This window comes from Sciurus carolinensis, chromosome 16 (assembly GCF_902686445.1).
Source record: "Sciurus carolinensis chromosome 16, mSciCar1.2, whole genome shotgun sequence".
Lineage (NCBI taxonomy): Eukaryota > Metazoa > Chordata > Mammalia > Rodentia > Sciuridae > Sciurus > Sciurus carolinensis.
Genome location: NC_062228.1, coordinates 38,576,427 through 38,586,992, shown reverse-complemented (window position 1 = coordinate 38,586,992; position 10,566 = coordinate 38,576,427). Strand labels below are relative to the sequence as shown.

General features: G+C 30.4%; 1 protein-coding gene across 1 annotated transcript in view; it reads right to left on the bottom strand.

The window, feature by feature from the left end:
• Window positions 1-1,891: 1,891 nt before the first annotated feature.
• Window positions 1,892-10,566, bottom strand: part of Uri1 (URI1 prefoldin like chaperone) — a 74,108-nt gene continuing 65,433 nt past the window's right edge. Inside the window, exons 8-11 of the mRNA XM_047528695.1 lie at window positions 8,918-9,254; window positions 6,117-6,259; window positions 5,132-5,384; window positions 1,892-2,924 (exon numbers count right to left, since the gene is read on the bottom strand). Of these exons, the coding sequence (XP_047384651.1) occupies window positions 2,745-2,924; window positions 5,132-5,384; window positions 6,117-6,259; window positions 8,918-9,254 (913 nt within the window). The 3' untranslated portion in view covers window positions 1,892-2,744. The remainder of the gene's footprint in view (window positions 2,925-5,131; window positions 5,385-6,116; window positions 6,260-8,917; window positions 9,255-10,566) is intronic.

Sequence of the window (10,566 nt, the reverse complement as noted above, 5' to 3'; positions counted from 1 at the left end):
TAACGATGATAGTTTTGGATTTTCATCCACAGAATAAACTAAATATCCAGAAATCCACACTGATATAAATAATTTAATTAATAAATGGCGGTATAGGTGGAGGTACTGGTTAGAACATAAGAATTCCAAAAAATAAATGTAAAAGGAAAGGGTAAAACAGAAAATCACCATTAGGAAAATACAACAGTGCTAAATGTTACAGACAAGATCCAACAATGGATGCCAAAATTTGTGGGCTCAAGGTTGAGGAAAAAAAGATTTACATAATCTCAAAGAATCTCCCTTAGATTAACTGCAAAGGAAAAGATATAAACTTTAGAGTGGAGATACCTGATAGATATCATCTTAACTAAGTGATTATGGTTAACAATTTGAACTAAAGATTCTTGAAATGACACATCAGAAGGTATCTCTTACATGAACCTCTTGATATGATGTATGTCTGCAGTACTTTTGTCAAAAATGCAAAAGCTCATTCTAATCATGTGAGTGTATAAAACAAACTGAGGAACATTCTACAAAATAATCAGTACTCTTCAAAAATGTCAAGTAATGAAAGACACGAAAAAACTGAGGAACTATCAAAGATTAGGGGGATTAAGGAACAAAACAAATAATGAAAGTTAGGGTACTACAAAGGATTCCAAAAGACAGAAAGAACATTAGTGAAAAAGTTGGTGAAATTCCAATAAGATCTGTAATTAGTTAATAGAACTGCAACATAAATTTCCTAGTTTTGATCACTGTAGTATGATTGTATGTTATGATATTAGGGAAAGCTTGCATACAGGAAATCTCTGTACGGTTTTGTGCAATTTTTGGTAATAGGATTAAAATTAGTTCAAAATAAAAGTGAAGAAAAGAGTGTCTTGGTCTGCTCTTCTGTTTTAGAGTGGTTTAAATCAGAACTCTTAACATCAGTTTCCTTTTGTCCCAAGGAAATTTGAGTTTAATGTAAAAAAGTATAACTTCAATTTATAATTTAAAACTCTGTTATAAGATTGAAGATACAAAATGGGGTAACACTATTTCTTTTGGTCTTCAGCAGAACATAAAAAAAATACAATAACAAACACTTTCTCTTTGTTTCTACTACCATATTCTATGAAGGAAAATCTATTTGAAGGAAGTCAGACTATATAAACAGCAGGCTCAAAATGAAGTTCATAAACATGAAAAAATATTTAATGACAGTACTCTTGAAATTATACAACTCTAAATACCACGAGAGTCCTACAATAAAGTTTGTTTTAGCTGGAGGTTGGGGGTGGGTGTTACCACAGAAAGGTTCACTTAAATAGCAATTGGGAAGGAGAGGGGGAGTTCCTCTGTGAGAGGTTTGCACTATTCGGTTTAGGGGCAGGGTAAACTGAAAGAAAAAATGTTTTTTAACCACAAAACATACAGTTGATCAGAACTGACTAAAGAACAAATTTTCTACATTTTTAGGGATGATCTTTCAAAATCAGTTCTCTGTTCTGAATTATCTATTAACTACTAGAGATTCAAAGTCACCCACTTATCATTAAAATACATATTCATAAAACTTTTACAGTTGTGCTGTTCTAGTTACAAATAGCTTCTACTTTTCTAGGACATAATTTCACTTTGTTTAAGCAAGAATTCATTAAAGAAGCTATAAATAACCCTTAAATATTTAGCCATGAATAGAGGGTGGACTGGCATTGATGGCTTATTTTAGCACTAATGCAGAATGCTTTTTAAAAGCTACTTTTAGCATGCATCAAGCTAATGATTAATACTTGCAGTATAATTTTCAATGTTAGACTAAATTTCTCTTTAAGGAGTTTTATTACAAAGTAACAAAGTAAATATGTTATTTCAGTTATTTACTAATAGTAAAGTAGGCTTAAAGAAAGAAAATGTTGGAAAGATTAAAACATAAGAAATTTTTATTTGAAAAATTCATTCATTTTTTTTTTTTTTAAAGCATCTCAACAAACTTTCCTTCTCTCCCAAAGGATAATCCCAGTGAAAACTATACAGAAGGGGGAGAAGGAATTCCTATGGAATTTTGAGAATTCAAGAATCTGTTGTGTGGTATATACATATAGGAATCAAAGACATTTCCATACTCAGTTCTAAATAATAGAGGTTGCAACATTTTAGAGACCAAGTTCCATAAAATTTTTACTTGAAAAAACTGATTTACAAAATATCATTCTTCCAGTCAAAGAAACTTTCCCATGGGGTACAAGTAGCTTTCTACCTTAAAGAGTACAGTATGACATTCAAAGGGGAAAGGTTTTTTGTTTATTTGTTTTTCTTTTTTGTTTGATAGCCACCTAGCTACAAAACCTACAAGGGAAGTAGATTTTTTTAAAGTGCCTTTAAAATGCAAAAGCATGTAATATAATTGTTGAATCTATCTGAAATCTTAAAAGATTCTTTAAAATGGTCCATATGGTACACACAACTTCACAGCTGGTACAAAACTGCCTGTATTTAGTTTAAAACACAAAGCAATGCATACGAACTGTGTTCTTTGAAAAATAACTCAAAATACTACCACTGCATTGTATGGCCAACTTAGTAGTCAGAGATTTAACAAAACAAGCTGAATATTAAAATATTCAAACATTTACTTTGATTTTCATTGATAAGAATAAGAGAAATTGCTACCAAACTAACTCAGGATGCCTTATTTCAAACTACATGTAACATATTTTGCTTATACATTCTAAAAATGCACAACTAGGTTTTAGGGTGTAAACTCTCATTTCCTAGTTTTTCTGTTGCAATCTGGAAGCTTTGAACTTTGAAACCCTTTTTGCAGTTTCTTCTGATACTTCTGACAGAATTTCTTTTCGTTCTGGAATGGTGGGTAGTACAGGATGAGCAATGGCTGGGTGTGGTGTTAAAGAGGATAAAAATTCTTTTTCTATTACAGTTCCAGAAAAAGCCTAGAAGACAAAAGTCAGATTCATGGTAATAAACTATAAATAATATGGTCACAAAATCTTTACCTTCTATTCACCAATTAGACATTTATTCTCACCAAAAGTAAATTCACAAGATTTTGGGAAATATAATGCTTTAACATCAAAATATGAATTGTTCAGAGAAACTGAGTACCATTAAAATTTTTCCTATTACACCAACAAAATGTAATTTATAGTACACATGCAAGAAAATAATATGTAAAATGCCTATTTTGTCTGGAGAAAAAACAAAAATGATAAATAAAAAAGCCCTAAGCTTTTATACATTACATTATGTCTAGATCTTATTGTGAAAAAAAATAATGTATTTAAATAAAAAAAGACATCAGGATGTCAAATGCAGACTTTGGTGCATTAGTTGGTGCATGAGCTCTGGAGGCCATGCAGCCTGTGAGCCAATAGCTTAGTTTCAACAGTACTGACATCTCTTTAGAGGTGTTCATTTGTATGATTACTTGAGTATTTTATTGCATCCTGCCTTAATTTTATTTAAGTATCAGTGGAATCTAAAAAAATGAAAGTGTTGAAACTGTGAATAATTACAGGCTTTATAATTTTAATGCAATTAAATTCATGAACTGAAATTAGGAGTTGTTACCTTTTTTTTTTAAAAAAGATTTCTGGTATTTGGAACCTCTCCTGTTACATTTTCTAAGAACTTAGGTACAAACTAAAATTGACATGTACACTTTCATATATGTTTTAATTCTCTTTGATCCAGTGTTCAAAATTAGTTAGGATAACATGTCACTTAAACAGTTTAAAAAGTTACCATACTCCATACCACTCCACCACTTAAAAAAGGAATGCAACTTTCTTCCCATATTTTGGGAGTATTTGGGAATACGGCTCTTGAAACTTTTCTAGAAACTCCATTTTATTATGATAAGCACAAAGTCTTCATAACACCTTTAAAACACTTTTGAAAGACCCATTATTTTTGTATTTAAAAGATACTGAGAATGATTTTTTAAACTACTGCCATAATCATGAACTATTTATTTTGATATTAAAAAATTTATAACACCTATTATAACAGTATAAAATGCAAAGCTCATAAGGGTGAAAATAAGTTCCACATTCTAACTCATTATACTATGAGACTTTTAAGTTCTTACAAAAATTTAATTTTCAAATTTTTATTGGTAAAAGTTTATTACCTAGAGGAAGGGTGGGTGGGGATGGGAAGGATGGTATATTAAGACAGACATTATTACCCTATATATATAAGTATGAAAAAGATTTTTTAAAATATTTTTAAAAATAAATAAATAATAAATGCAAAAAAAAGTCTATTACCTGTTTTCTAGCAATGATTATGGCAGACTATTAAATAAGATATTTTCTGGGTCGCATAAGATCATTCTACTGGGGGGAGGGAACATTCTAATTTTATGTATTTAGTGCATTTAGTACAATTAGTATCACAGAGTACAAGCAATGACATTTTTACATATACTTACGTGTAAGTATATTTTTATGTGTATTTGATTTATATATAACTGTGTATATTGGTTTGGAATAGGTATGAGTTTTCCAGTCTTCCTAAATACTTTATAAATTAAACTACCCATCAAAACAAGAAAAAAAATATCAAGTCTGGGTACAATGGAAACCATAGCCTGTATTTCAAAGACAGGAATTCTTATTTCAGTACTTCCCAACGTCTCCTCTACCTCTAAGTAACTGCATGCAACATGGTGGGCAAAACATATGAGTATGCCCAAATTTTTCTGACAAGAGGATTTATGGCTTCCACCAGATTAGAAAATGATCTCATAACCAGTTAAGAGTTGTTTCACTGGAACAGGCCAAAACATAGAAGGACTAGTCATATTTTTCTTGAACTTCACTAAGGCATTTAATTTGCTACTCAAACTAATAGAAAACAGTCTGGTCCACTGGTAATTTACTTATTATAAACTGCTAAATTATTTTTAAATTACCATTTTACCAAAATAAAACTTCAAAACAGATATTTCACCAAAAGAAATTTTTTAACTATTCCAATATCACAATAACTATTTTTGTTTGCTAGTGACTATTTTTAAGTTATTATTATTATTATAACAAATTATTATCCAAAAAATAGAATTAATTAGATCCTATAACTATTCCAACTAAATAGTAAAAATTGTTGAGAGACTACATTAAATAAAGATACACACCTCAGGTGTTCCTGATAATGGCAAAAGTTTCTTTTGATGATTTTCTTGCTGTGGTTCCTCTTCTAAAATACTCTCGCTGGTGTCACTGCAAGTGGCTTCTTCACAGCTAATGCTCCTCAAAACTCCCCGCCTATCATCAAACTCAGCAGCACTGCTTTCACTGGTATCACTACAAACACTGTTTTCTCTGCTTCGAGACTTCAGGATAGATTTACGAGGAACATATTCTCCATTCACAACATCAACAAAGACTCTGTTAAAAAAAAATACACAATGTAAGTAAATCATAAAGTAACTTTACAAAAATTTTTTAAATCTCAAAATTAATCTGAAATTTTTTGTTAAAACTTTCTATCTAAAATATTTACATTCACAGTAATTTGGAACCTCAAATAACATATTTTTGGAAGACATGATTTTTCGTCTAATAAAACATAGTATGTTACTTATAAGCATGTTCTAGGTGATAACATCTTGATATGCCAAAATTCTATACAGTTTTATACCCACTAATAAGATATTTAGGAGTTTTCGCCATTTTATAAACATGGGTCAGAAACAAGTATTTTCAAATGATAACTTTCTCAACAAACACCACAACAAAAACTGAAATAGTATAATTAATTTTTGCTCTGACAAGGTAAACTACAGGTCAAACATATTATAGCTATGGTAGAAAAGTATTATCCTAGCCCATTATAAATATTAATTTTCATTTGTAAACTTAAGATGGAATATTTTCTGCCTAGATCAGTTGAGAATGTTTCAAAGACACTGGTAAAGAAAGAAAAAAGAAAAATCACCATACAACATCCCAACTGCTTTGAACTGGGCTGTTGCAGTGGCTTAGCCTTTCAAATACTAAGGCAAACGTCATCAAAACACTTTTCAGAGCCTTCTGGATACACACAATCTTTTCCTATAAATATCCAGTTAGGAAAAAAGGGATCTGTATATTACATTATAGACAGTGAAAGAAACTCACCTGTAAATGTCAGCAGGAGTCCTGATTGTAGGCAGCTCTTGGGTAGAATGACCACTTCCAGAGCTGTTCTTTCGTTTACGTTTGGCTTCTTCTTTCTTTTCACTGAATTTTAAAGTGGTATTTTTCCCAGTATTTATTCGAACCTAAAAATTTCACAGCAAAAAAAATTTTTAATTTTTTGAGAAATTAAATCAAGGACCAAATTTATTTATTGAAACAAATAAATTCTATAATTAAAGAAGTAATAGTTAAGAGATACAGTTGAAATTCTTCAACACTGAAATGATGTGCATTATTAGATAGGGTAAAGAAGTCCTTATCATATTTCTGTAACACTAAAAATTACATTTTCTTTAATGACCAGATACAGTTGTCAGTGCCTTTATTGTTGTTTAGAAAGCAAAAAACATTTAAACTAAATGCTAGATTTGTTTTAAACTTCACCTCACTGCACTACTTTAATATAAGTTTTAGACTTAAGACATACATTTCAAAACAAAGAGCACAATTAACCAAAAGAAATATTCAGTAAGACTATAATATTTAAGCAACAAAAACAGTATTAGATAATGTTTAACTATTCCAAAAAATTTTAAATATTTTTAATTTTAGTAACTGAAGGACTAAACACTAAAAACCAACCCTGTTAAGGATTATATTACTCTTCTATCCCTATACAGCATTTATGCCACATTTTCAATGTTAATGACTGTTCTTTCCCATAACATTCCAGGAAATATTATTTATTCTTCCTGTTTCATCTAAATGAAAATAAGAAAAATTTGAAGCCTAGAAAAAGCATCATGAAACTTTTTTCTAGCTAATCATCCCAGTCAACTTTTCCCAAAAAATTCCAATGATCCCTTTAGTTTGATGTATTAGAATATAAATATATGAATGTGTATGTATGTGTGTGTAAATATATACGTACACACACATATATAGATATGATTATTCCATTTCCTATTAGAACAAAAATAACTTAAGAAACCTAAAATGTATGAAGTATGATTATTCATCACAGGCACTTAAGAATGAACCATTGATTCTGAACTGATAAAGGTAGGTATCCGGGTACCATGGGTCAAAGCACTCCCAAATTTATTATCATTTCTATATCTTCTAGACTTGAAGATTTCCTGAATTAGAAAGATGAATTCCTGGAGGTACCTTATATACTACATGAGCACAGAGAGGACAGAGGTATACTTAAGGTAGCCCATGCTTTCTTCGACCAGAGTCAGTCTGCTTTGATCTATTTTATATATTGGGATTCTACAATAATTATGGAAGGAACAAAAGGCTTTTGACACCAAAGAAAAATCTGAAAATCCTCGATTAAAAGATCTCTACAGTCATCCCCAGTTCTAAAATGCCAAAATTTTATACACATTATTATACACAGATGTTTAAATTTGTCAGAAAAGGAAATGATTCTGAATTTCTCCTGAATTTTTTCCTTTTTGCCCATGATGTTCTTATTCATTGATGCTGACATAGAAAACAAAAACCTAATATAATAGAAAATTAAACCAATATTGTCACTCTTAACATACAAACATACCAAAATGTCCACAATAATAATTAACTCCAGAGTTCTTAAGAAAACTCTCTGCAATAAGGACAGGTGGAGCTACAGTAGTTCCTATTTAAATCTGACTCCCTTCCAGATCCCAGCTCAAATTCCATTGTGGCTTCTCTAAACTATGGACCAGCCAGCAAAGTAACTAGAAACAATCCCCTTCCCCCCTTTTTCTTTTAAGATAATTTGGTCAGAATAAAAGGCAAAAGATGATTGTCTTATTTGGTCATATCAATATTCATCACTGTTGTTAATTTTCTCTTAAAAAATATCATAGGGATTTTAATTGGAATTGCATTGAATCTGTATAGTGCCTTTGGTAGAATGGCCATTTTGACAATGTTAATTCTGCCAATCCAAGAATATGGGAGATCGCTCCATCTTCAAAGGTTTTCTTCAATTTCTTTCTTTAATGTTCTGTAGTTTTCATTGTAGAGGTCCTTCACCTCTTTTGTTAGATTAATTCCCAAGTATTTTATTTTTTTTGAGGTTACTGTGAATGGGGCAGTTTTCCTAATTTCTCTTTCAAGAGGATTCATCACTTATGAATAGAAATGCAGCTCCTCTGGAAAGCAGTATGGAGAATCCTCAGAAAACTTGGAATGGACCCACCTTTTGACCCAGTTATCCCACTCCTCAGTTTATACACAAAGGACCTAAAATCAGCAAATTACAGTAACACAGCCACATCAATGTTTATAGCAGCTCAGTTCACAATAGCTAGATTGTGGAACCAACCTAGATGCCCTTCAACAGATGAATGGATAAAGAAACTCTGGTATATATACACAATGGAATACTATTCAGCCATAAAGAATAATAATATTATGGCATTTGCAAATAAGTGGATGGAATTGGAGAATATCATGCTAAGTGAAATAAGCCAAGCCCAAAAAACCAAAGGTCGAATGTTTTCCCTGATAAGTGGAGAATGATATATAATGGGGGTTGGGGGATGGGGAATGAGAGAATAATGGGGGAACTTTAGATTATGTAGAAAGAAATGAGAGGGAGGGGGTATGAAAAATGATGGAAGGAGACGTATGATTACACGAATGGTATGAATCCTCATTGTGCACAGAAACGAAATGATGTATCCCATTTGGGTACAATGAATCAAAATGCAGTCTGTAAAACATTAAAAGTTAAATAAAAAAAACATAGATGGAACCTAATGTTAAATTAAATGCAAAATTAGTAAAGTTAAAAATATACAAACCCTCTTAGGTTCAACAGTATGAGAAAAGTATATTGTTGGCACACAATTATCTCCAATCCCTAAAGCATTATGGTCATTTTCATTATCGCCATCATCACTGTTGTCATCATCATCATCTTCATTACTGTGACAAGAATTTGAACCATTTACTGAACAGTTCAACTGACTATTCACTTGACCATTGAATAGTTCTGAATGTATAACATCCTTATGACAACTGGTGGGAGTAAGGGAGTTTGTTTTTTGATGTTTTACATTCACATTTGTGTTTTGATCTTCCTTTTCCTCTTCAGAAGAGGTTGTATCTTCTCCATTTACAATCATGGTATCAGATTTACTAGTAAAGAAAAAGAGAATATTAACAAAATGAAACAAAAATACTAGAATTTTACCTATTCTTTCATCGTATTTCAGTGGGTTAAAAGATTTTGAAAAGTATTTTTTAAAACTAGAATTCTAGATTAAAAAAGGTTAAAAATGTTTTGATGTGAATTAAAATTTGTTTCTATGCCACTTCTGTATATTGTACTTCTCAAACATAAGTAGAGATTATTTTTATCTTTGAATTTTGGCCAGACACAATATAAGTATCAATAGTACAATAAGAAATTCAAACAATATGTATTTTATTTAAAGATTTAATGTCACATAACTATATTTTTATTTTCTCTTTCCATCCTCAGGATTTTTAAAATAAGCATGTATTGTTATAATTTTAAAAGATAAAATACTTATACATATGCACATCACTATACTTACATTTATACACATGAATGCACATTTATCATGCTTCATTCTATAAAGGGGCTGAGGACCTTATAAAAATAACAAAACCAAAAATGCAATAGAACTGAAATTACATCATGCAAAAGTAGAAAGAGAATCATGACTAAGAAAATCACAAGATCCAATACTGGTTTTAAAAAGTGAAATAGTACCAGTTAATCAAAAAGACCTAATAATTTATAGGTGAAATGGTAGGGGGAAAATCTTTTGTGTTTCTTGTCTTATTTTTCACAGAAACTAATTACTGCATATGGTACATCATTTAAGCAAAATAATATAAGAACTTCAGTAGTAGCAGACCTCATTTAGCACTTTGACAATTCTAAGTAAGTGCTAATGTGTATTTCAAATAGCAGTTTAGTAAAGTTTCTCATACATAAAACTACCTGACCAGATTACAAACTGCCTGTTCAATAAACAGAAAGGTTTGTAAGTGGAAAGAAGAATAAACATTTTAGAATATCAAGTTAAAATTCAAAGCATATTTTTCTTTTTAATAAGTCAAAGATAGAACATTATCCTGAGTATAGCATAAAAATACATTAAATTTAAATTTTAATATTTAATGCATCCATAATTATTAAAAGTCAACTCTTATAATTACTTCATTATATAAAATGTAGCTGAAATCTCATAATAAGAAAATGGAGATGTTTATCTTAAGCATGTACACCCACATGCATGGGAATGTACGTAAGCACACCATCCTTTAAAAAAAAAAAAAAAAAAGGACTCTAGAGAATATTTTTTGAGGAGGAAAGAGTATTGATAATTTATTATATATTTCTGCATTTTTTCAAGGAGCACATATTATTTTATTAATGAGGAAATATACACGAAACAAAAACTTTTTTAAAGATTAT